At 40.7% G+C, this 26,477-nt stretch overlaps 3 protein-coding genes and 2 long non-coding RNA genes across 9 annotated transcripts; 4 read left to right on the top strand and 1 right to left on the bottom strand.

The window, feature by feature from the left end:
- The first annotated feature begins 1,127 nt into the window (after window positions 1–1,127).
- Window positions 1,128–11,572, top strand: smarcc2 (SWI/SNF related BAF chromatin remodeling complex subunit C2). Its single transcript, XM_077602938.1, is given in 26 exon segments — window positions 1,128–1,270; window positions 2,686–2,805; window positions 2,893–2,978; window positions 3,253–3,334; window positions 3,447–3,539; window positions 4,111–4,180; window positions 4,558–4,627; window positions 4,710–4,785; window positions 4,865–5,109; window positions 5,191–5,315; window positions 5,409–5,462; window positions 5,560–5,597; window positions 6,114–6,244; window positions 6,345–6,416; window positions 6,538–6,651; window positions 6,793–7,017; window positions 7,019–7,136; window positions 7,270–7,332; window positions 7,417–7,675; window positions 7,868–8,029; window positions 8,110–8,177; window positions 8,251–8,371; window positions 9,071–9,231; window positions 9,322–9,456; window positions 9,540–9,882; window positions 10,033–11,572. Coding segments are annotated over 26 exon segments (3,207 nt in total). The 5' UTR covers window positions 1,128–1,159; the 3' UTR covers window positions 10,098–11,572.
- Window positions 11,573–14,142: 2,570 nt separating this feature from the next.
- LOC144076129 (uncharacterized) lies at window positions 14,143–15,677 on the top strand. Its single transcript, XR_013300744.1, has 4 exons — window positions 14,143–15,019; window positions 15,080–15,157; window positions 15,378–15,430; window positions 15,582–15,677. It is a non-coding gene; the product is annotated as an uncharacterized LOC144076129 (long non-coding RNA).
- On the bottom strand, window positions 15,324–17,860 carry tsfm (Ts translation elongation factor, mitochondrial). Its single transcript, XM_077603718.1, has 6 exons — window positions 17,730–17,860; window positions 17,142–17,285; window positions 16,941–17,069; window positions 16,644–16,766; window positions 16,377–16,458; window positions 15,324–16,115 (listed from the first exon to the last, which is right to left on the bottom strand). Exons 1-6 carry the CDS (start codon window positions 17,775–17,777, stop codon window positions 15,718–15,720), a joined length of 924 nt encoding a protein of 307 aa, XP_077459844.1. The 5' UTR covers window positions 17,778–17,860; the 3' UTR covers window positions 15,324–15,717.
- endou (endonuclease, polyU-specific) lies at window positions 17,499–23,995 on the top strand. Of its 2 annotated transcripts, none has more exons than XM_077603717.1 (9): window positions 17,499–17,642; window positions 19,820–19,942; window positions 21,046–21,168; window positions 21,619–21,790; window positions 21,868–22,073; window positions 22,153–22,266; window positions 23,173–23,279; window positions 23,364–23,506; window positions 23,583–23,995. In XM_077603717.1, exons 3-9 carry the CDS (start codon window positions 21,123–21,125, stop codon window positions 23,701–23,703), a joined length of 909 nt encoding a protein of 302 aa, XP_077459843.1. In that variant the 5' UTR covers window positions 17,499–17,642; window positions 19,820–19,942; window positions 21,046–21,122; the 3' UTR covers window positions 23,704–23,995. The 2 variants fall into 2 exon arrangements, with proteins under 2 accessions (XP_077459843.1, XP_077459842.1); XM_077603716.1 differs by lacking the exon at window positions 17,499–17,642 and adding an exon at window positions 19,682–19,745.
- Window positions 23,996–24,532: 537 nt separating this feature from the next.
- On the top strand, window positions 24,533–26,390 carry LOC144076039 (uncharacterized). 4 transcript variants are annotated; one of them, XR_013300716.1, is made up of 6 exons: window positions 24,533–24,697; window positions 24,888–24,977; window positions 25,552–25,653; window positions 25,736–25,780; window positions 26,116–26,187; window positions 26,286–26,390. It is a non-coding gene; the product is annotated as an uncharacterized LOC144076039 (long non-coding RNA). The 4 variants fall into 4 exon arrangements; XR_013300719.1 differs by having other exon boundaries at window positions 26,116–26,225; XR_013300717.1 differs by having other exon boundaries at window positions 25,736–26,056.
- The last annotated feature ends 87 nt before the right edge of the window (window positions 26,391–26,477 follow it).

Genomic DNA, 26,477 nt, shown 5'->3' with positions numbered 1-26,477 from the left:
GGATTAAAATAATCAATAGGATCCCCCCCTCTCTCTCTTGCTCTCTTGCTCTCTCTCTTTCTCTCAAACACAGTCTGACAAATCCCAGTTTCACTCTACTTTTAAATGTTGTCTTAAGACTTTTGCAAATGAGCTGTGGGCACACTGAAATACACACAAATGCATCTACACACGCATACTGTCATGATCCTTGATTAATGAGAACATGCAAAAAGGTCAGTGAGATGAAAAAAGTCCCATTTATCTGTATGTGGCTTACATTTCCTTGATGTCCATATTTAATGTTAACAATACTTCTAATTATGTGTCTTAGTAGCCACACAAAAGAAGTAGCTAAAAGTACCTAACTAGTTGTTACATGTCTTTTGACAGTAAATAGAAAAAAAGCCCACGGTACATTTGTGAAGATAAAACATTTTTTTGGGAGTGACACAACATTTCACAACTTACAATAAACATATTTTTCAGTTAAAATGTTTCTTTCATAACAGTTCCGCATAGGTTTTATCATTTGCTTTGACGGGCCCAATCAAATGTTCCCGAGGGCACGTACACGGACAGCATGACCTGATTTACAGCAATGGCATTAGATCTATCATTGATCATTATGTTCCTTTAGGATATGTAAAAATCCCATCATAAATTTTACACAGTGCAAAAAAAACCCTAGAAAAGTCTCAGTATTGATTTTTAGGACGGATGAGGTTTCCCTCAAAGGAATCTGTTGCACCTAAGTTGTCCTTTTTAGAAAATGTGTGCATATTGTATGCTTGTGTCTTTTGAAAAACAAAATGTATTATTTTATTGCATTTGACAGCAAGAGATGTCGCATTCATTTAGACTGCAGATTGCTGCCAACCCTCCCTAGCCAAAATGGATTGGATCTGCCAATGAGTCAATTCATGTGATAACATGAATTTGTTTGATCTGTAGTTTGTTGTTGATTGTTTCTTAAGTTTGAGTGTTGTGAGTGTTAATCTGCCAAAGGTACATTGTGGTCAACGTAAAAAATGATAATTTTAGACGCTTAAAAACCACAGTCTTTGGATACAACAGCGACTCTCTCTGGACATTTATTAACATTACAACGTTTATCTTGTAGTACCACCGTGCCGCCTCTGGGTGGCGGTCGACGTCGTCCAGTTTTCTGCAGGCAAAGATGGCGGTACGGAAGAAAGACGGCGGCCCGAATGTCAAATATTTCGAAGCGTCTGATACAGTCTCTCAGTTTGATAATGTGCGCGTCTGGCTGGGAAAGAATTACAAAAAGGTACTGGCAGCATGATTTGTCGACTCTCATTTCCACGCCGAAAACGCGGCCATTGAGCGTCGGGTTTTATTGGCAAGTGACAAAGAGGAGGGAGGCTGCTCGCTGGCTTCACTCGTGTCGGGCGGGATACAAAAGGATGCTGAGCTCGTAGCGGCGCCAGATGCGCTCGACCGCGGCTTTATTCTCGCATGCTAACGCCATTGGGGTGACCGAGGAAACAGCGCACTCTACTCTTTCTCGCCTCTGGGCAATGGTTCGCGCACCGGGTTCGGACGCTAGCTTGCTAGGTAGCTTCCGGCTAACGGTACAGGAGCAGGCAGATCCAGATGTTTGGCTGGATGTGGCGCGCGGCAACTCCGTTCGGACGGCTACTTGATTAGGGTTCATGAATAAAATCCTTGTGGTTCTTCCATATCTGACTTGGGAGTTGAAATAGGAATGAAAACGAGTGTGCAAAAAAATATATACATATATATGTATATATCACAACAGCTTTATGTCGATCCATCATATTATTGAATTGAATCATTTTATTGTCATTATACAAGTATGAGATTTAAAGCTTCATCACCAAGTGCACAAATAACAACAACAAACAGACAAATAAATAATCAATAAATAATAACCATAAATAAGTATACAATGTAAATAATAAAATAAAATAATAATAAAATAAACAAATAAATAGATAAACAAAGTATACAATGCCATTCAAATTACAATCCAATCCAATAAAGAATACAAATGGGCGTTTTTTCCTTACTGATGGTAAAACTACAAGGTTTTTCGTAATCATTGTTGCTTGCTTGCAAAGGTTATGAGAAAACTAGTGAATTTGCCTCATTTGACACATTAACCAATCAATACTTCCACATCAATAAAGGGAAAAGTAATTAAGATTCAGAACTCTGAATTGCTCCTTAAACCCTAGTGAACAGAGATTTTAATAAAATGCCTGAATAACATCCTAAAAAAAAGATGGGCAAATGTGTATAATTCATTAGAAGTTACTTGACTTTTATAATTCCCTATAGATTAAGCAAAATCTTTAATTTTTCCCAAAATCCTAAACTCTGCTCCATTACAAAAACAGCAATTAACTGGGAGACTGTTCCCACTAAAAAAATCTAAAAATAAGTGAATTTGAAAATTTGTCGAACCACTGATAAATGAGTGTTCACTGGCTCACATCTGGGTGCACCAAATGTAAACTTGGCTAATGTTATGTCCATCAAATAGCACTAGGACCACAGTTTAAATGTACTGTGTTGAGTTGTCTTCTCATTTGAATCAAGAACATATTAACACATGTACCTTCAACACAATGGCATGCTTATTGAAGACATAGTTGAACCACCAAGCACACACAAAGTTTTTCAGCACCCTACAATGAAGTTCTATGTCTTACCTGTCAGTACATCCAAGCAGAGCCCCCAACCAACAAGTCCCTGTCCAGTCTGGTGGTCCAGCTACTCCAATTTCAAGAGGAGGTGTTTGGCCGACATGTCAGCAACCCCCCACTCACCAAGCTGACTGTATGTCTTCGCCACGCACACTGTCAACCTAGAACCAAATCTTTCAGGACTGCCTGTCAGTAATAAGTGTAATATTTGTCTTCTTAGATGAAATCCTTTTTGGACTTCAAAGCTGGAGGTGCTCTTTGCCACATTCTGGCATCTGCCTACAAGTTCAAAAGTGACCAAGGATGGTAATACTTTCTTTTCAGTTGGAGCCATAAAATATACAGTGACAGTGGCAATGAATACATTCCAGATCCTCCTGAAAAATTTAAAGATTCCTGTCAGTGTGACCTTATATCAAAATCTTATAAATCAAATATTAGCAGCAAGCTGGTAGATAAGCGCATAGAGTTCACTTTTTTTTAAAATACAGATTAGGTTTAATATTCATAATGTCTTTGCACATAAGGATGTTGGCCATGGCGCTGTTTCGTGTGTAACTCCAGTTTAATTTCCTGGTAGGCGCAGGTTTGACTTCCAGAATCCGTCTAGAATGGACCGAAATGTGGAGATGTTTATGACAATTGAGAAGTCTTTAGTGCAGGTGCGTCTTGCCTCTTTTGCATATTTTTCTGGAGACAAACCTACATTTTAAAATGTTATACAGACTGAAATAATGACGTTTCTAATGTCTTTAAGCTAATTTTGTACTACAGAATAACTGCTTGAGTCGACCAGTCATCTACTTGAGTTCTGACATTGAGCCAAAACTACTGGGGAAGCTGAAAGACATCATCAAGAGACATCAGGTGTGTTAAAAATAAAACAATAGAACAAATAATAAATAAATGAATGAATCATGCAATAATTACAATGTGAAAAGATAAAGAGCATCTTTGCATATTCTAATCAGGTGTGCATTATGTACGAAAATAAATGTGTTTATTGGTGGTGTGTGTTATAACATACAATAGGCAGAAAAGTAGGGTTTATTGACTATAAAATGTCTACAGAGTTTTTCCCAGAAAAAATAAAATAAAAGCCTGGTTGAAGAGGAGTGATAGACTTCCTTCTGTAGCACTGTTTTAGCCTATAGGGCCACAAGAAGCCTGGCGGGCCGGCAGGCTAATAAAGCACTGGTGGAAAATCTAGTCTATGTTCCTGGCAGACATTATAAATAACCTTTTGTGTGGTTATGCGCTGCCATGAGGCTTTTCAAACATAATATGTAGCAGCTAAGGTTGAGTAACAAGGATAGATTTACATGAAGATCTTATAAAAGAACAATTTTTTGGCTTTAATCCTGCAGGTATCGTTGATTATCACAGTTTGTTTGGGTTTCTTATGCATATTTACTCCTTTTGATGGGCTCTCGTGCAGGGCTCCGTGACAGAAGACAAAAGCTCCAGCTCCCACATTGTTCTTCCAATCCCCACAAGCTTGGAAGAAGGTAAGGCTTCAAAAGTTATTTAGGCCAGGTTTTACTGGATAAATCAACAAAATATTTTTAAAAAAGACATCAGAACTTATTCCAATGGGTGCAGATTTGATAACAAGAGTTAGTGCATTTAAAAATAATTGAACACGAAGCAACATTATATTGAATCAATTGTTAAGAATAGACAACAATTACTATGTAAAAATTGAGTGATTTTACAGTATGTGGGCATCACATTTCAGGTCATTTAGTACACATGTAGGTATACAAAATGTTACTATGTTTAACTTGGTTTTTTTTTTTGCTACTATGGTTATTATTTTAATTTCACCAAATAATCACATAGCCCTATAAAGGGAAAGATGGATTGGTTAAACTTTTTTTTCCAGAGGAGTGGGTGCGCCCTGTGATGAAGAGAGACAAGCAAGTGCTCCTTCATTGGGGATATTTTCCTGACAGGTTTGTTTCCATCCCCAGGGATGTTGAAAAAGGGTATTTTTAACCATTGGGCATCATTTTATTATTATTTTTCCATATGTAGCTATGATACCTGGATTCCCGCTAGTGAGATTGAAGCTTCTGTGGAGGATGCCCCCAGCCCAGAAAAGCCTAGAAAGGTAACACAAGAATTTACAGCTAAAAAAAACTTTCAAACTTTAAGTCTCGGGTCCGACGTGTGTCGATCTTGGTCGGCAGGTCCACGCAAAGTGGATTTTAGACCTGGACCAGTATAACGAGTGGATGAATGAGGAGGACTACGAGGTGGGAGAAAGTCACCCAAAGAGAAAGAGGATATCGGCCAAGACTCTTATGGACGAGGTGACCACCCCGGATGAGCGAAGAGACAAGAAGTCTGTGGGCGCAAAGAAGAGGAAGCGCTCGCCCTCGCCATCTCCCACACCACCGCCTCAGGAGAGCAAGAAAAAGAATGCTAAAAAAGGGTTGGTGACATGTTCCATTCTTATTTGAAAGGTTATAAGCCATGACGTTACGTCTTGTTAAATGGTTACTATGCGTGACAGGCCCACGACCCCGTACACTAAATCCAAGCGGGGCCAGAGGGAAGAGGAACAAGAGGATCTCAGTAAGGATTTGGATGACGCGTCGCCTGTTCCAGCATCTGAAGATGGAAATGCAGCCAAAACAAGTGTGCAGCATGCTTTACCTTCAACATTCCAGCTAAACTTTGTCTTTTCATACCGCTTTTAATACATGCGTAATTGTGTGTTTTCTTTTCTAGATAGCACCAAGAAGGATTCAGATTCAACACAAGTGAAGGGAGGAGCAGATATGGGTGAGAACTAGACAGCTCTATTCGTCTTAATATAGTTGTCGAACGACGTTCTGACATTAGTTTCGATCTTTATTTGCTTCCTCTGTGGTTTTAACAGATGAGCAGGAGGACGAGTCCATGGATGTAACAGGAAAGGTAAGCTGGGGAACTTTCTATGCTACATTGTGTATAAAATTTGTTTATGTGCAAAACATAAAGGGATCTGTCAAAGGGTGTGTCAAAAAGTTTGGAGACAACACTGAATCAATGACTGAATGCCACATTGTCATTGTATAATTGTAAAACAAAATTAGGGAGCTCTTTACAGTGCAAATCTGAAGTGTAAAGTAGCGAAATATAGAAATCTTCCAATACTTACAAAAAATAACAATATGGATGTATTGCAAAGAGTTAGAATTAGAAAATCAGAGATTATATCTACAAGTGGTAAGACACTGACTGATTAGTTAGGTACAAGTGAATTGAAATTTAAAAAAATGCAAAACATCAATTCACATTGTAATATTTTAGAAGTAGTATTTTGTTGCAAATAATGTTTTTTATTCAAATTTCTGAACTGTCTCAAATTCTATCCAAATTTCTCCCTGAATAATGAATAATGTGCTTATTGTGTCTGATGATTGACTCTAATTTGTAGCTTTGTTCTCACAGGAGGAGGAAGAGGGTTCTCCTAGTGTTAAGGGAGAGCCGGTCAAAGGTTCAGATCTTCACGAAGACAACGTGACGGAGCAGACGCATCATATCATCATCCCAAGCTATGCTGCTTGGTTTGATTACAACAGGTAATAACCACCTGAAGAACATCACACCACAGCGAGACTTCTCACTCGAATGTAAGCTCACCTACTCTATGTACGAGTGATCCTGACTTCTTTCCCTCAGTGTTCACGCTATTGAGCGCAGAGCCCTCCCAGAGTTCTTCAACGGGAAAAATAAATCGAAAACACCAGAGATGTAAGTACATTTTTGTACTTGGCGCACAATTTATTGGTTATGGTTCTTAGAGTGACCATTAGACATCAAGTCTTACAGTTTGTACCTCATGTTTTATCTCTCTGCTTCGACCCACCGATAGCTACCTGGCATACAGGAATTTCATGATCGACACCTACCGACTAAATCCTCAGGAGTACTTAACCTCGACCGCCTGCCGCAGGAACTTGGCCGGAGATGTCTGCGCAATCATGAGGTATGCAAGAGATTGAAAATGTCGGGATACGCAATTTAAAAAAAGACTTAAACATAATATGGTTCTTTAACAGTGCAGGGCTCAATTTACAGTGCTCGTCCTTTTCATTGAGTTGAATTAAATCCTTGTCTTCTCTTGCAGAGTCCACGCCTTCTTGGAGCAGTGGGGACTGATCAACTACCAGGTGGACTCTGAGAGCCGGCCTACCCCCATGGGCCCCCCACCCACTTCCCACTTTCATGTCCTTGCAGACACTCCATCTAGTCTTGTGCCGTTACAACCCAAGACATCCCAGGTCTGTATAGATATGGAGAAACAACAACAATCCGCCTTTCCCCAAGTATTCAACAAAGTATGTCCTGTCGTAGACTCCTGCGCCCCAGCAGATGATGTCCTTCCCTGATAAAGTGAAGGATAAACCAGCAGACCTGCAGAACTTTGGGCTACGGACTGACATGTACAGCAAAAAAATGGGTTCCTCCAAGGTAAACACTCACAGACAACAAGATTACAATCAAAAGTTCGGGCACCCATTTCCGATTTGTTAGATGAGAAAGTACTTGCAAGCTTTGATTCCGGGCACCAATATTTAAGATTTACCTACTATTTTGTGCCCAGAGCAAAAGTGCAACAAGTTCTATGAGGGACTGGACAGAGCAGGAAACACTATTACTTCTTGAGGTACAGCCATAATAATTAATATTAACAGATCACAGATTTCACCCTATTCAAAAAAAACTAATAGTGGACAATGATTGTTTTCAGGGACTGGAAATGTACAAGGATGACTGGAACAAGGTTTCGGAGCATGTGGGCAGCCGCACGCAGGATGAGTGTATCCTGCACTTCCTTCGCCTGCCCATCGAAGACCCCTATCTGGAGGAAAGCTATTCGTCCCTAGGACCGCTGGCATACCAGCCGGTGCCTTTTAGTCAAGCAGGGAACCCCGTAATGAGCACAGTGGCATTCCTCGCCTCCGTGGTGGATCCCCGCGTGGCCTCAGCAGCAGCCAAATCTGCTCTAGGTGAGATGTGGCCCATTTTCATACGTGTGTGGCTTCCCCAAGAAAATCCTCTGTTGATCAAAAGTCAGAATCGTTAGGGCTCAAAAACCTAAAGGCCCTAACCAATAACTCAACAATCTGAATTCATTGATTCTGACGATTTCCGCCTGCCATAATTCGTCAGCAACTTAATCTTCTCTACCTCCTCTTCAGAGGAGTTCTCTCGAATGAAAGAGGAAGTTCCTGCAGCCCTGGTTGAGGCTCACGTGAGGCGGGTTGAGGAGGCGGCGAGGGTCAGCGGGCGGCAGGACCCTCTATATGGTCTCGAAGGGAGTGGCATCGCTGGCACTGGCCTGGAGGAGGGCGAGAAACCTAGTAGGGCTCATGCGTGCCTTTGTAACACAATGATGCCACAAGGTAGACGGAAAGCTTAATGGAGATCTCAATGGTTTTAGTTTCAGATGAAAACAATGACGATAATAAGACTGATAGCCAGTCAAATGAGGAAAAGAAGGATGCCAAGGTAGGATGCGGTTTTCTTATGCTTTTGTTATGATTTACGTGATGATTGGTAGTCTTATTCTCTGCACCCACAGGATAGCAAAGATGGAGCAGGTGAGGAAGAAGAGAAAGTAGCTGAGAATGGAAAGAAAGAAGAGGAGAGAGGAAGAGAAGCTGAAGGCGAGGGGGAGGTGGACAAAGCCGAATCTGAGACGGGTAACAACAAACTGTGGAGCCCAAAAAAATTAACCTTCCATACACTACAAAAAAACTCACACACACCCCAAAACATCCCACAAGTAATTTACACCCCCCCAAAAATCCCACATGTTCTGAAGAAATTTTTACTTAAACTAACTCGACATAAAATACTCCATACCATACCACTCAAAGTCAGATCCACACCAAAAACTCCTGATGTTCCCACACAAAATGGTCAGAAATTCTCACATTTATCCAAAAAACTAATATACATCAAAGATTTCACATTCCATAACATAGCTTACATTGTGTCAAAAGTGTCAAAAACTCAATTCAGATTACTAAACAGTTTACATAAAAACAACATCTCACACAAATCAGAAGTCTTAAAATCACATAAATAAACGCTTCTTTAGGAATTAAAAAAATTACATATATATACAAAAGGTTTTTGAGTAAGGACAGAGTTTTGCAATTGTTTATGAATTTTTGGGATTAGAGTTTTTTTTGGTGCAGGTGAGTTTATTGTGAGTGTGAGTAGTGTTTTTAGGTGTGGTTTTTTTGCTGTGTGAGAGGTTTATGGGTCAGATTGTGATTTCTTTTAGGGAAATAAGTGAATTCTTAGCGTGTTTGAGTGGTCAATATTTTATTTTGGGTTTCTGTCACTTGTACATCAAAGACGGAAAATTTGTTTGTTTGTTTTCATCTTTTCAGGTGATGGTGAGAAGGAGAAGGATGGAAAAGAAGGTGAGGAAGGACAGAGAGAAGCTGAGAGTGATGGAGAAAAGAAGGCCAAGGTTGAACGGGAGGTGGGTGAGGGCAATCTGGCCACGGCTGCGGCGTCGGCACTGGCAGCGGCGGCGGTCAAAGCTAAGGTACGCAAACGAAGCGGGGCAGCAATTGTACGACTCGGCTGTCGCGTTGACGTTTTATTTGACTGAAAATGTGGATGATATCATTACTAGCACTTGGCGGCAGTGGAGGAGAGGAAGATCAAATCGTTGGTGGCACTGTTGGTGGAGACCCAAATGAAAAAACTCGAGATTAAACTTCGCCACTTTGAGGAACTGGAAACAATCATGGATAGAGAGAGGGAAGCCGTGAGTGCTGGATTGGGGGGGAAAGTGTCGTCTTGCGAGACGAGAGTTATCATGGACGTTCTCGTCTTTCTCCGCTCTTCCAGCTGGAGTACCAGCGACAGCAGCTTCTGGCCGACCGGCAGTCGTTCCACATGGAGCAGCTCAAGTACGCCGAGATGAGAGCTCGCCAGCAGCACTTCCAGCAGATCCAGCATCAGCAGCACGGCCAAGCCGGGGGTCCTCATCCCGCCCAGACGGCTTCGGGCTCCCAAGGCTCGGCCGCGGCTCAGCAGTCTGCCAGCACGCCGCAGCCGGCCCGCAGCCCGGCACCTCCGGCCTCCGTGGGGCCGGCCGTGGAATCCCAAACGCCTCCGGGTGCCCGCGCCTCGCCCCCGGGCCCGCCGGTGACTGGCCAGTGCGCCTCCGGTGGCGCCACTGCACTCCACGGTCAGTGAGAAGTAAAATCATAACACGGCAGCTAGCTGACTTACTGCCAATGAATCTTTTGAATAGAGCAGCGTGCTCTCATTGTAATTCGCCTGAGCTGTGTGACTACAGTCAATCCAATGCTTTCTTTTGTTCCCATCACACTCACAGAAGCCAACACTCCTGTACCCACCGAAACACGTCACCCCTCCGCTCCAGTCCCACCTCCACAGTGAGATGAATTGTCTCTTGAATGGCACTGACCACTTTCTATCCATCTCCCATTCAGGAAAAAAAGCCCATCCTATTCCTTTTGTTTTTTGTGCTTGTTTTTTTTTATCCAACTGGACAAATGATGTGTGACACAAATTAAAATGGAGACCAACTTGTGCCGAGAAAGGCGACCTGTTTGAATTGGATCAAGAAGATTCAGATGAAATTTATTCGGTTGTCACTATGTGATTTTACATTCCAAGTGAACTATGAGGGTCTTAACACGTTTTGGATGGAGGAAGAGAAACAGCAACATTTTGCATTCATTATTCACAGCACTCCATCGCAGCTAACACCTTCTCAAGTATTCTGGTGTCTTTTCCAGTTCCCCCATTGGTACTAATCGACATTTTCAAGATGTAAGAAAACAAATGCACTTTGAACCTTTCCTTGGATCTCATTCTTAAGACTTGAAGCATCCATGAAATTGAACTGAAGCACTTATATTACCCTTCCCCTGTCTTAAATACTTTTCATTCCGAATGGTCGATTGGAACTCCCTTTTTAATTGCGTGAACACTCCGAATGACACATTTTCTTAAATATGTTACTGTTGGAATCGTCTGGATGCCATTGAAAACAATGTACTGTAAACTGGATGTTCACTTTCAATTTCCATGTATGAGTACTGATTTAAAATACCCAATGTGTTCACTATTAATTGCTGGAGGGAAGAAAAACACTTAACTTTTTCAAGTATTTTACTCATAACTTTCCAGGACTTTGAGTGTAAAAAAGGAGCTTAAGAAGTTGTGAGGAATGTAATGCTTGCTGTCCGAAAGGAAGCCACAGCAAATTTCATCATTTGTCGATTGCTAAACCAAAATATTTTTGTTTTTTTCATGAATTTTACTGTTGTTTGGGAAAGGGAAAGAATTGGGTCGGTTCATTTTAAGTTAGAAAATGAAGGAAGGAAAAAAAAAAAGACCACCGATGTCTACAGCAGTATCCTCAACTTTTTATCTTATCGATTTTTAAAGATATATTTTTTACTGTTTTTCCATCGCCTTTATTTGTTATCAGCATTGTAATGGAATATTGTTACATATGTAGGCTGTATTTACCCTTTCTGTGACTGTAAGGGTATTTGAAGGCATGCCTTGAAGATTTGTAAACTACCATGCAGTTTTATTTCCAGTGCCATTCAGTGTGTCTGCGTGTCTGCGACCCTGTCAACAGATGAACTCCTGTTTTGTTAGTATTTCACCTCTCACTTGAGCTGTGAGAAAAGTTACCAGCATCCGTGTTATGACTATGTGAAAAGAAATATTGCGTCTGTGTTCGGTTCTTGTATGTTTTTACACGACTGAAGGAAACTCAAAGTCTCCTTAGTAACTCATGACTTAAGTGCGTACTCAATCTTGCAGTTTGGTTTGCCAAATCTGACAAGGTTTTAATTACATCATGTCAAAGAAACAAAATAAAAGTGAAAAGAAAGCTTGTGGTATCCAATTTTGTGTCTACAGATATGTCATTATCCGTTCCTGACCTGACCCACTTGACCGGACCCTTTGGATGTCGGCACAACCAGTAGCTTCATTTTTGGACCGGAGCTTGTTGATTGGTGTAGTACTTTCCATTGTTAATTTGCGCCATATCAAATGCAAGCAGTAATGATGACTTTGTGTAAAGCTTTCATATATCTGTCCTTCCATTTGTTGATTGCAGGCCAGCTGCAGAGGGACTCTTCTCTGACAGTGAATATGAAAAGAATGCATGTTGGTTTTGCAGTCAAAAAAAATAAATCAATTGCGCTCTTGGGAAAGTGAAACAGATTAAATGTCTTGTCTTAAAAAAAAACATGTATAAATGGGGTGACTCCCACTAGTGTAGAAAAGGATGAATTACACTTGTTTGCAATAAACTACAAATCACTTCTGATTGGCTTTGACTCAAATTAGGGGAAGCGCCACACCCTTGGACAGCTGCAGAGCAGCAGTTACTTAAAGTCTGGTGTGATTGTGAAGTTGCTACTTCTCTTTTTTGTGGTTTGGCTCCTCTTTTTTGTGGTTGGTTTGGCTCCTCTTTTTGTGGTTTGGCGCCTTCTCATTAAGGTAAGAAATGGCTACCTTCATGGGCAATATTGTAATGCCATCTCTGGATCCCTTTTGAGAATATAGTTCATGTTTCATCATGATGAGTGAGAAAGAACAAATAGACTATCGAGCACTTTTCTTGAATTGGGGGATTTATTAAGTTCAGTGGCTGTTGTATTTGTTTGGGTGTTACTTTGTGGTTACAGTTGAAACTTCATTCTAACATCAAGCTTAAATGAATGTCCATTTTAGTTAATTGGGATATTTTCAAATTGATTTAGGGATTGAAGTCATGCCTGACGTGTAGTTTCACCATAGTGATGGTTGATTTTATTTTATTTTTTCTCACAAGTAATCAATAGAGCCTATGAGATTGTTTTCTAAATTCTTTAGGAAGTAACATGAGTTCCCCCCACGGCTGTCATTTTCATAGATAGCCATGTCAGCTGTTAACCGACCCGCAACATCACGCCTGCCAGCAGAAGAGGACCCCCTGTTTCGTGCCAGCGGAGGTCTGCCGAGCACCGGACAACAGGACCCAGGACCACAAGGCCCAAGCCAAGATCAAACGCCACATCCCCACCTCCATCCAAGACCGGTTTTCTATGTCCCTCCTCCTCCTCCACCACCATTTTTCCACTATCAGTGGCCCATGTCCTTCCCCTATAACTCCTTTCCAGGCTTTCCAGGCATGAGTAAGTAATAAAATGCACTCAAAAGTATAAGGATGACAAGTACTATATACTACTTGGTAAACCAGATTAGTTCCAATATGAGAAATTTAATTTTGTGCATTAAAAAACTGACATAATCCCAGTAATCAAATTTGGGAAGAACAAAGTGTTGTTTTTGTACACTATAGTGTGATGGTAATGATAGTCCTGATTTATGGCAATTGTCTTAAGGCTCCATTCATACATTTTGGTCTGTTCAGTCATTTTTGCCCTCTGCACGTTTGTCAATGTCAAAAATTATTTGACTAAATTTTGTTTCACCTGGGGTCAAACCCTCGTCCACAGAATAGTGAGGCCAACACACTAACCCTTCCACTGGGATGCCCCTGGTCAATTCTTGTGAATTCAATTTTTAAAATGTCCCAGTCCAACTGGATGCTTTGCGCTAGTAATTTATTTTAGTATATGGTTTAACATACTGAGTCTGTTAACTCTATCTTTTGAATGATAATAATTTGCTGTTCCTAGTGATCATATACAGATTTGTTTTTAATGTAATTTTCTACTGTTTCTCAGGCTATGGTATGATGATGCCTCCATTCCCTCCTCCCCCCTACATGGAGCCTCAACCATACATCATGCCTCACCCACATGTTCAGCAGGTGGACTACCGACGTTTCTTACAAGGCCCGATGTACCAGAACCCAAACCAGCCCAGACGAGTTCGCTCTCCGTGTACTCACCCCGTAAAGGAAACCGCAAACTCCCAGGTTCAAACAGAACCTACCGGGGGCTCATGCAGTGACAAAGAATCCGGGAGAGGAACGGCTTCGTGTTCTCCATCCTCCAGCGCTTGCTCCCAGAAAGATTCTGCCGAGGTGGACGCTGTACTCGGCAGTCGTGCTCGACACGACAATAAAATGACTGAAAAAAAATTGTCTAATGAAATGTTGGCAACCCAGAACAGGCTCCCGGGTGCAATCAATCCAGGAAAGTACCCTCCCAAAAAGAATTTCCACGGTAATCGGTGGTCAGTGAGTTCCCAAGATAGCATTGTCCCTTTATGTAGCTCATCTCAACAAGAGGACGAGAATATGAAAGAGAGGAGTGCCCCCGTCCCTGATATTTGTATGCGTTGGAGGGGTGAGGTTCCAAAAGAATCGGATAAGGAACTCCGTGACGAGAATCGGCTGGATTTCAAAACTGACAGGCAACGTGAAGGGTTTGTTCAACCAAGCGCCAGTAACAACACAAAAAATATTCCCGTGCTGGTTGATGACAGAATCCTATGTAGCAAGAATGATACAATTGAAGAGCTCCTTTTCGAATCCAGAAGAGAACTTTCAATATTGGGCCAGGGCTGCATTTCCAACAACCAATCCCAGAACAAAGTTGAGCATTTATCGAATTATTTTCAAGACCTGGAAACCGACAGAGCAACAGAACCAGCCAAACAAAGTTTTCCTTATAAACTGCATTCTCCAGGGAAAAGGAAATTGAACGAATCGGTTTGGTCTGTGGAATCTTTAGCACCTTTCATCCCTAACAAGGAATGGCTAATGCTTAATGGCTTATTTGAGACTCCGATGCTTGAAGAGCACAACGAGAAAGACGAGCTGTCCAAAATAAATGATTTCGACGCCAACTCCGATGGCAATCGACAAATGTCTTCCGGCGTGGCCCCCTCGCCGGACCCTTGGCTTGACACGAGTCCCCCAGCCGAGAAGACAAATCCAGTGCAGACTCTAGCTCAAAACCCAGAAATGGCAGGATCTTCAGAAAACCAGCCCTTAACTTGCTTGCACCATAACATCACGGAATCAAGTGAAGATGGAGGTGAAAATGGGTCTTCTGAACCCGTGGCTGATCAAAGCCCAAACCAGGATATTCATTCTGCGGCGAGACAGGCTGGAAGTCCCTGCACAGCTGACCAAGAAGGAATCCCAACGATATCCCAATCGACACCCAATGTCGAAGCTGCAGAATTGGGGAATGTAGAATTATTCGATGGGGAGAGCCGCCCAAGAGCTCAACATTGTGTGGCTTTGACTGAATTTTCTCCCGAGAATATTGGACAGTGTGTGTTCGTTAGCTTCCATTGCAATGGATTTCATAAATCCATGTGTACACATGAGGAGTTGAAATCCAACCGGGGATTCATGGGTAAACATTCAGGTGATCTGACGTGCGCCTGAGTTTATGTTTAACAACATTTCTAACTGTGGTGATCCTTAGGTACACGAAATGGAGTCTCAGGGAATGGACGACTGCTAAAGAACAAAAAATGTGGTCCTTGGATAAAGAAACGGCATGGTATGTTTCACAATCTTTTCATTTCATACAGAATATGACAGTGTATACCTGGATGCATGATTTTATTAATATTTTTTGTTTTTAACCATCAAATTTTGTTTTAGCTACCCTTTTCACCCACTAGTTTTTTTAATTTTTTTTAAAGATGTACATTGTTAACATGGAACAATTTTGAGCTCATGCTTTTGAGGCTTTATTGTGTAATGTTTTTTTTAATTAGGAAAGCCCAACAATCATGGGGAAAATGGACACAATGGTGAGCCAAAATAAAAGGTATGTATTACACTGCTTTTGGGTTAATATCTCTGCTGTCTCAGAATTATTGGCCTATGGAAATGGAGTCAAATATTTTGGAACACCCTGCATTACAAACGAGTTGATTCTGATTTAGGATTTATTTTTTGTTGTTGTTGTTGCCTCTTAGGTGGAGATGAAGAAAACCAACACTGAACTTTGACTATTTTCTACAACATTGTTTTAATGGATATTTGATTAAACTTTTTTATGGATATATTTGAAATAGTCTTTCTCTTGTCATTGCTCTACATTTACATTTTCTCTTAGCTACAATCAATCTCACTGATGGTCTCTCCACACTGAAATCGGACAAAGTCCAGTACACGAGCTTCTTGACCCTTTAGAAACTGGGCCACGGTCCTGCTGGGGTCTCCCAGAAAGGTCTGAGGCAAGAGGCGTGTTTCACTTTCTCCACACGGCAGGTCATCCATGTTGCCAAGCAATGTAGGCGCCTCTCCCACAACGTGCTGTCCCAATTTGCGTCCTAAAATTCCCCTTTCTTCTTCTTTACCGCCTTGGAACACAACCAGAGCCCCGTAGCGTCCCATGGCCACTTGAGTCTGGCCTGCTACGCCGCCATGAATGTACGAGCCAATGTGCCAGTCGGTGGGGAGGCTTATTGTGACCGCCCGCCTCACTGACATGTTCTCACCCAGGCGACCTGATGGGAATTGACAATTTTTGGGAAACGGTTACAAGCAGCAAGTGCTAAATTACTCAAAAGTTTGCATTATGTCATTTGATATTTGCTCCATTAGTGATGTAAAAAAAAAATGAAATTGTACTTTGAGTAATAATAATGCAACAAATTCAGCTAAACTGTTTAGTACAACACAAAAGTACTGATGAAAACAACTTAAACTTGCAAGGAGTACAGTATTCTGAGAATACTAACATGTTAAGGCACGACTGAGCTACTCACCTATGTTTAAAGCCACCTGATCGGCGAGGGTGACTCCATCTGACACGGTCAGTTTGGTCAGCTCGTCAGATGCAAGGAGGCTCTGGAAGACACGCAATGACACATAGGCAATCGAAAAATGTTCTAATTACTGTCTAGCAGGTGAAGGAAGCTGGATACAAAAGTTAAATTCAGGATAATAATTTTGTTTCATTCAAATATCAAGCTTGTCATTTATTAATTGAACAACCAAACTTGATAAACTTTCCTCACGCATTGTCTCCTCACCTTGATGTATCCTGTCCGACTTTGACTTTTATTTTGGTGGTGAGCCAAAGCAGTGAAGGCAACGTCCTTAACCAGCTGCTGAAACTTTTCATTGCGGGCGACGAAATCTGTCTCGCAGTTGACCTGCATCGAAAAAGGCATTAAAAGTTGAGCACACAGCATCAAATTTAATCATCTCCATCCCCAGGCTAATAAATATTAGATTTTTCATAATCACAGTGTAACTGCATCTCCCAAAAAAAATGCCAATAAGTGAAATTGTGAATGTTGAAATGCAAACATGGAGTATTAGTCTACCTCCACCATCACAGCTACTTGATCTCCTACAAGGAGACCGACGAGGCCCTCCTTAGCTTTGCGTCCCTCCAGCTTGTTTGCCTTGCTCCAGCCTTCCTTCTGAGCCTGCTGGTGCAGCCATGCCTCTGCCTGCCATCCCAACACATCAACATGAACCATTTCAGAAATCCCCACAGAAAAATGTGTCTGTAGAATCTCAACCTGGGCTACGTCATTGTCGAACTTCTCCAACGCTTTCTTGCAGTTGATGAAGGTATAACCGGTGCTTTTTCTCAGTTTGACCAGAAGGTTCTTGTCAGTTGCCAGAAGACGAGGACATCCTGTGTGCAAAGCCCGCCTGCTGACCTGAACACACCAGACCAGCAAAATAATATAAATAACATTCATTCACTCATTTTCTGAACCGCTGTATCATCACAAGGGCAGCAGGGGGTGCTGGAGCCTACCCTAGCTGACTTTAGGCCAGAGGTGGGGAACACCCTGAATTGGTGGTCAGCCAATCGCAGGGCACATGGAGACAAAGGACAAGCATTCACGCTCACACTCATACCTAGGGGTCCAATCAGCCTAGCATGCATGTTTTTGGAATGTGGGAGGAAACCGGAGTACCCCGAGGAAAACATGCAAACTCCACATGGAGATGACCTGGATTCGAACCCAGGATCCCAGAACTGTGAGGCCGACGCGCTAAACCACCCGCAGGTATTCTCCAAACGAATTAAATATCAGGGAAACAGACGCGAGTGAGCAAAAAATGATCCGTGAGGAAGCAAGTATCCGTTTGCCTACCTTGCTGACATTTATAGTGAGATTCCTTACTAAAAAAGTGAATGACATGTTTTAAACAGGAACTCTTGTGAATTGAACTGAACGTGAATGTCATCGAAAGCCACGATGTTAATGGAAGCCGAGAAGAGTCAAAAATAATGGAACATTGAAAAACTCTTCTATATTGCCCTCTGGTGTGGAGGAGGATAACTGCAGCAACCTAATAAACCAAAGGAAAAAATAATAATTCTCGAAGGAATAACCCTTTCATGCACAAATGATGACTTTTAACCCTGACAGGGCAGTCATTTAAATTATTGGCTGCCATTACCGAAGCTTGATTTGTATTTCTGTTTACATTAATGTTAACATGTATAACTTTATACAAATATTAAAGAAAAAAAGCCTGAATAATGATAAATAATACAAAAGAAATTACACAATTATAATTGATATTTCAGTTTTTTTCAATGACCAAAAGTAGCCACTGACAGTCAGAGTGCAAGATTTTGGGGCAACTTTTGAATAGCACTCCAGTGTCCCTGAAAGGGTTGGGTATAGTTAGTATATATTAAAGTTATCATATATTTGAGTAATTTTAACCCTAATATGTTAAAATAACCCATTTATCTCATTTTTAGACCACCGGATTATGTGTTTCATTATCAAATTATGCATTATGCATTAATACATGTCAAAACCGGGAACTTTAAATTCTTTGTCCATTTTAAGAGTTGAAAATAATATTACAAAACTATTAAGAAATATGACCCGTCTAGGGTTGTAGTCCGCCTTTCGCCTGAAGTCAGTTGGGATAGGCTCCCGCACCCCGCAACCCTGCGGAAGATAAACTGTGTTGAAAATGAATGAATATTTAGGAATAGCATTATCGCACACCCACTTGAAAAATAATGTTAGGAAACAACATTTTGAAAAAAAAACCTATTTCTCAGCTTTTGAAATTTCCTATTCCTGTTTGACTTCATGTTTGTACTCGTACTTCCTTTTTTTGACGCACCTTGATATTCCTGATGCTCCAGCTTTACACCTCAAATCTGCATACCATGCTGTCATAGACCTCAGCATTTTTTTTTGTTTTTTAATTGCTGTCACTTGTTACTCCTTGTTATCTACTTCTTAGACAAATGGCTCTTTTTGAAAGTACGGGAGCACTTTGGCATCTGAAAAAACAGATTCCTCTCTCTATCAAAGCTGGTCTGAATGTAAAAGATGACAAACATTCATTCTTTTACTGCTGCCGGCATCCCTAGAACTTAGGAAATCAAATATGAATTCATTGCAGAAAATCAACCACATATAGTTAATCCACTGAGTACAACAACTTGAAGCCAAAATGGTCACTGTTCCTGTATCAACGTGAATAAACTCACTCAAGCATATTTTGCTACCATCTGTCCCATTGGCGAGCTCAAAAATGTAAGAAAAATGTCTTGATGCGAGTTTGTCTCTATTTGACACCTAAGCTTAATTTGAAAAAGAAACATCCGCTGAATAATGAAGAAATCAGGAAAATTAAGAAAATTCACACACATATAATTCCAAGAATAGCTCTAATGCCTTTAACAGGCTCACCGTTAACAAAAATAATGACCTAAATAAAGAAAAAAAGAGAGAGGAAGGAAGAAAGAAAAAAAAGTTACCACTATCCCTAAAAACTTAACACTGTCTTTGCTTCTCCTTCTTCCGCTCAAGTAGAATTGCTGTCTAAAGCAGGTGTGTGGTTTCCCAGAGAAAAGATAGCAAGTTTGTTTGCACATTAAGAAAATATATCTGAGGTCAAACAAGTGAAACAATTATTAAACCAGTACAAACACCCGTGGGAATCATGTATAAAGTGCATTTTGCACATCTGGTGAGGCAATCCTACCTCGTCGGTTGGCCAACATCCTTCATGGGCTGCGCTCTATTAAAGGGAGACCACAACAAGGGTTCGTTCACATTGTCTCCATTGAGGCACGATGACGCTCATTGCCGTCTTCGCAGTTTGGCTCACTCTACTCTGTCATGCATACAGTAGTAAGATGCGATTTCCATTCTTATTGAAAGTGCAGCACATCTGCATGGTGGTCATGTGTCTTCTTTTCTTTTAGATTCCCTTGATTCATGTCAGGGTCGCTGTGGATTTGGAACTGACGGCGATTATTCGTGTCAGTGTAATCCTTCATGTGAGCGTTTCCGAGACTGCTGTTCAGACTATGCGGCGCAATGTAAAGGTAAGCCTTAGTAGATTCCAAGTCCTTTGCAAAGGTCGGACACGGTCACTGGGATATCCTTGTTTCTTCATTTTTTAAAATTATTTAATTCTAAAAAAATGTTTCCCTTGTAGCTTTCAGGCGGTAAAACTGAAGAAGCTTGTTCTTCTAAAAATTTTAAATATAGTTCACATTTTTGGTACAAAATTGGTCTTGTTTGGAAAACACATTTTAAAGGTAGTGGTCTGGTGTCAGGTGCTAAAAGACACATTTGATTTTAGTCCCATTCTTGGTCTTGACTCCCAGAAATGTCACAATTTTGGGCGCAGTGCTTTGTTTCACTCTTTTTCCATAAATCTAGGCTCCAGATAGCCCCTAAACAGTGCCATTTTATCCCTCATAATATGTTTAGTATGGGTGCATGTAAATTTTGTATTTTTTATTATATTGACGACATTATACAAATGACATTTCATGAAATAGAGATGTGGATATTTACTTTAAAGGTAAATTCAGACTCTTCACTCTCAAATTTTCTACTTGCGCCCCTAGAACTTGCCCCAAAAGTCATAGGACAAAGAATTTGGAGCCCTGCAAGACTTTTTCAAATGGAAAAAAAACTGAAGTTTTTTGAACAGTCACCTTTTATTCAACCTTTAGGAATTCTGTAAGGAGTGCTCTCAAAGCTTTAAAAATGAATTAAAACAATCAACCTTTGTACAAATTGTTCCCCAAAAAATACAAATGGATGCTTTGCTGGCCCTTCCAACACCTACACATAATTAGGCACGTAAAATAAGAAGGCAGGCAGGATTAGACCATTGTGTAGTCTTTCGCAATTTTCAATGAGTCCAGTTGCATATTTTACATTCGGGAAAAAAAATAAAGTTCTTATACCACCAGCAAAAATGTCGCAAAAAGTGGATAGGCATCTTGATGGTGATCTAGTAAAAGAGTATATTTCATTGTTTGAATGACTAATTCTCCTACCAATTTGATTAATCACATCAAATTATCCTGCAAAGCACATTATTGATGAACTGTATACTGTATTCACTGTATATTAATTCTTCTATTGCGAATGTTTTATTTTCTTTGTTTGTTTGTGTTTGTTTTTTTTACAGCTGGACCCACATCATGTCAAGGCCGATGCAATGAGAAATACAATTCTCAAAACAAGTGCCATTGCAATTCCGAGTGCATGCAACACGACAACTGTTGCAGCAACTATGCAAACGTATGCAACGGTAAGAGAGAAGTGAAATGAATCTCTGTTCAACGTGAAATTAACGTCAAAGAAAGGGCTCATGGCGTCACAAATGACTTATAACATTCAGATGGGGCCATGGTTTTTAATGTCAGTTATTACATTGCGTGCAAGCAACAACTGCATTATTTGCCAACCTATAATTAAAGCCTTAACTATTTGAAAACTTCCCACCTTTAAGGAAAAATGTATGGGTAAAAAAGTATATACATTCTGTCTCAAGTTAACTCTGAAAGATGACCGATCTTCACTTATGGGCCTCGACCTCGTGTTTCCATGTACTATGAGAAAATAATATATCCAACTGTTAGATATTATTCAAGATTTTGAGTCACTCTGTGTCATCAAATCATGAGTCTGGAGTCCGAACCACGTCACGTATTAACATAAATCTGCACGTACTAACATAAATGTGCACGTACATCTACAGGTGGCGAAACCGGAGGTGGTTCCACCATCACCGACTCTGAGATCAAGTCCATTTCAGAAGCACTTTACGCTCTGGACTCCAACAGGGCATCGGCAACCCAGTTGGTGTTGGACCCCCAGGTTTTGATCTCAGGATCTCAGTCCGGCTCCCAGACAGATCATTCTTCTCGCCCGTGAGATGCTTTTATGGTGGTTTTAAACATCTCTATTGGAGTTTGGTGACTCCATTTATTTATTTTTATACTTGCAGCCTTTTCCGCTTTCTGGACGAGAAGGCTCTGTTCTCCAGGCCCACCTATGCAGCTCTTGTGGCTTTGTTGGACAACTATAATAGAATGACAGGACAGGCGGAGCATGTCAATGCTCAGGAGAAGGCTGAGGAGGACGTCTTCCTCAGGGAGACCATGTCCAACACGGAGCTGGGCCGAGAACTCTTTGCCTTCTTGTACACCAAGGGTAGGTCATTCGAGATACATACAGTGCACTCAAACATGCTTGACTATTCAATCAAATGGATGCTATTTTGCTCTTGAAGGCATCTACGCATCAGAAGAAGAATTCATATACGACCTGAAGATGATGTGGTTCGGCTTGTACTCTCGGAACAACAGGAAGATGGATTCCAGTGGATTTGAGCACATTTTTGCAGGTTGGAAACAGTAAAATTTAAGACAATAGGTTAGGACTGGTTCCTTCATTCATTTTCTGAACCGCTTATCCTCACAAGAGTTGCGGGGGGTGCTGGAGCCAATTAATTACTGACACCCATTCACACTCACACTCATACCTAAGGCAATTTAGAGTGTTCAACCAGGCTACCCTGCATGTTTTTGGGGATGTGGGAGGAAAATGGGATTGAAGTTGAGCCAGTAGAGGGCAGCCTTCAGCCTGTAATAGCACACAAGTTCTTGTTTGGAAGAAAAAACTATTACATACCTGGTTTAAATTCGAGTGAGTTACTAGTGTGGTTGTGTGGGTGTTACACATATAGTGCAGTATGGATAGGTCATTTTGGGTTGGTTATTTTGAACTATTTTGTACTAACTCATGATGTCAAATTCTCTGGCAACCTCGCCTCTGTGCTGTGTCGTTTTGAAAAAAGATATTGGCTACATATATGCTTGCAAAAGCTCAACAATAATAACATTTTTGATGATCTTCATTTCAGCATTGATGACAAATAAATGATTGTTTTGTTTCAACAAATTATGTCATGTACCGGATTTGTATCCATGTGCATTGACCACTAATGCCCTTTTAATATGTCAGAGGTCCTTGAATACAAACATCATTTGGTTCCAAAATACTAGATAGACAAGTTATATAATTCATAACTGGTCACTCATCTTCAAAAGAACATGCAAGTTAAAAATGCAAGCTATGTAAAACATTCTGACGTGAGACCAAAATTCAAAAATTACAGGCATGTGCACAAATATTAAAGGAGCCATATGTAAGAATTGCACTTATCTGGCAACCCGAAGGGGGAGAGCTTGGTGTTCTTTCAATAGTTTGACCTGGTTGCTGGTTTACATTTAGTATTCTTTTGTTCCAGGTGAGATCAAGGGTGGCAAGGTCTCAGGCTTCCACAATTGGATCCAGTTTTACCTTCTTGAGAAAAGAGGACTTCTGAATTACTACAGCCACAGCTTCAACGGACCCGTAAACAAAAACCTTCACTTCCCAAAGCTGTATCCCACATATAAGGCACCTCCTTTACTGTCTGTCTCGTCTTCCCATTCGTAGTGGACAACGTACCCGGACGTGCTGGGAATGCAATTCAGATGGGATGGCTACTTCAAGCAGGTGGGCTCTGCAGTCATTGGCTCCAGCCCTGAATTTGACTTAGCCATTTACAGCCTGTGTTACATCACCAAGCCTGGAAAACAGTGAGTGTCATTCTGCGTGGGCTTCCAATAATTACTGGAAAATGTCACCACAAATTGTTTTTTTTTATTCTTACAGATGTCGTCTGAGTCTGGGTGGAAAGGAACTGATCATCCAAACCTACACGTGGGATAACTCTAACTATGGCGATGGCAAGAAATATATTGGCTCTGCCTTTCCCGCAACACCAAGGGCCTGAATAAGCCACACAGGAGTCGACAGTAGTTTTTTATGACACCCCTACATTTAAAAAAATGAGAAAGAAAAGAAAATGGACACTGTACCTTAAAAACTTGATCAAATATTGTTTTGACATGAATCTGCTTTATTAAAGCAATAGTGGCTCACACAAGTGTATCCCAATCAGTGATGGACTGTCAGGGCCTTCTCTGCTGGCGTAAAAACTATCTGAATCACAGACTAATGTTAATTATATTTTGGCCATGAATACTTATCAAATAATTCCAAATTGTCTGTCAGCTTCCTTTCATTGCTTTTCCCCTGGTTGCGCTGCTTCCAGATTTCTCATCTCTCATCTCAGTTTTTGGAATGTGGGAGGAAACCGGAGTACCTGGAGGAAACCCACACAGGCCCGGGGAGAACATGCAAACTCCACACAGGTGTATGAGACCTGGATTTGAACCCAGGACCTCAGAGCTGTGAGGCCGACACGCTAAACACTTGCTCCACCGGGCTGCAGATGTGTGTTTTCCACACAGATATACGTATTCTTAAATAATATTTCAATTGTATGAGGTTACTATTGATGCTTTTTGTATGTGTCACAGATGTAGCCGCTGTAAAGGTTTTATAACCATAAAATAGTTATTGAGGGTTGATTGATTCAGACGTAGCAATACTGAAGACGTAAATGTGAAATGCACAAAAAATAGACACAAAAAATACTACATTGTTTTCATAATAAAGTGTATTAGTCTAATACACGTTATTTCGAAAACAATGTACGTATTTTTGTGTGTATTTTTAATAGGCGTTACCGAGGCCAGTGGGCGTTACCGAGGTCAATGGGCGTTACCGAGGTCAATGGGCGTTACTGAGGTCAGAGTTCAAGTGGCCACCGCCAGTCTTCAAAATGGCGGATGAGCCAGCAGTGGACTGCAAAGCAGCTCAGAAGTGACGATTTACCGAAGAAAGACTTGATAAACTTCTTACAGGACAATGCAGTGCATTTGGTACGTTGTCATCTGGGGATGTCGAAGCCCCAGTTCTCACTTAAGAGTGCATTTTGACGGGAGCATGCTTCAATAGCGTGCTGTAGCTCCACGTGGATGGAACCGAACAATGTTTGCAAACAAATTGGCTACATTGCGTTACCTATAACTCTTTATGTTTAAAAAGAAATAATTCCATTGTGTGTTTCAGTTCCTCAACGAGTACAGACCGCTTGGAAACATCAAGAATGTGGCCAAAAAGGAGCATCTTCGACGCCATAACGAGCTGTTTGTCAGCAAAGTGAGTCATTTTTTTTAAATACTAGTTTCTATTTTCTCTGTCCATTTAATCATTAAATATCAGCCTTCAGTATTCAAGGCTTTGCTCAATTGGCTGTTTTTTTTATGATACATTCAAATGTTGAATGAAAAGACTAACTGATCTAAAGTTGATTTTTAATAGCAAAACCTGTGTGGTAAACTCACACCCACATAAGGAATAAATAGTACACTTAAAGAATATAAATGCCTTACCCTGGGTTTTGCCCTTCACTTTCCTAAAGGAAGACCTCTTCATTTTTAGTTTAAAATGTAGTTTTGACAAAACTTAAGTGAGACATTCATTCAACGATAGTGCTGGGTTAATTTTTGACTCAAGTTCAAACTTATGGTAAAATAACCATTTTTCCCCTTGATGTATGAAGAGAAAAATGAAAGCAATGACTTTTTGGGATATTTTTTTAAATAAATGGGTTTGAAATGATTGACTGAAAAACTCATCCAGGATGAAATAACATGAGGAAGTGAATGTGGGGCATTTGTGCATCAAAATGGTTAAATAATTAATAACATATACATGCTGTGCTGTTTTGTAGAGGTTTAAAGCCGTGGAGATGATGGAATAGGTGACAAAGCAGGTGAAAGCTGTCAAAATCGATGTGAAGACCAAAGCAGTCAAGGCAGAAGTTGTGGATGAGGTAGGACCCAAATGTTTCAGGTTATTTATTATTTTAATGTTGTTTACTAAACCTACTCATTTTGTATCTTGCTTCTCTTCAGGGTCCATCCAAGATTACTAAATCAATGCTAAAGAAAAGTGACACGGTGAGCTGCTGGTCTATGGGGACGTTGGTGGACGGCAGTCTTTGACACCCTCAGGGTCTCCAACTCTGGTCCTTGAGGGGCCCTGTCCAGTATGTTTTCCATACCTCCCACCACATCTGAATCAAATGATCTAGGTGTGTTCATGGAGGCCATGGAAAATAGACTGGATAGGGGCCCTCAAGGACTACAGTTGGAGATCCCTGTTATAAAGACTCAAATCATTTTTGATGCCATGGACAAAAAGAACATCAAGCCACTGAGCAAAGTCATCGAGGGGTATGTCTAATATATACATTTTTTTTCTAACTGGCTTTAATGTTGCTTGCCTTTTGCAGTGGGATGAAGGCCTGATGACTGAGCAATGGAGAGATGGCACCTGAGTGGAAGAAGGGCCTTCCTGATGACCGGTATCTTTTTGATGTTGATAGAAAAAAACCTTAGTAATGTCTGTTAATATTTTTTTTTTACACAACTATTCCAATCTATAATGCCTTCTTTTTTCCAGAATTCCACCAAAGGAAGATCCCACTGCTCAATTTTTAATTGCTGGATGACTTATGTGAAGCAATCTTATTTGTGTGGGAAAATAAATGTTCTTGAAGTGCAAATATATTGTATTCTTCTCATTTACTTAGCAAAAATGCAAGTAACATGTCCAGTTAAAAAAATTTATTAACAAGAAAACATCTTAACTCTT

Source organism: Stigmatopora argus, chromosome 6 (assembly GCF_051989625.1).
Source record: "Stigmatopora argus isolate UIUO_Sarg chromosome 6, RoL_Sarg_1.0, whole genome shotgun sequence".
Classification (NCBI taxonomy): Eukaryota; Metazoa; Chordata; class Actinopteri; order Syngnathiformes; family Syngnathidae; genus Stigmatopora; species Stigmatopora argus.
This window is presented reverse-complemented; position numbering and strand designations above follow the sequence as displayed.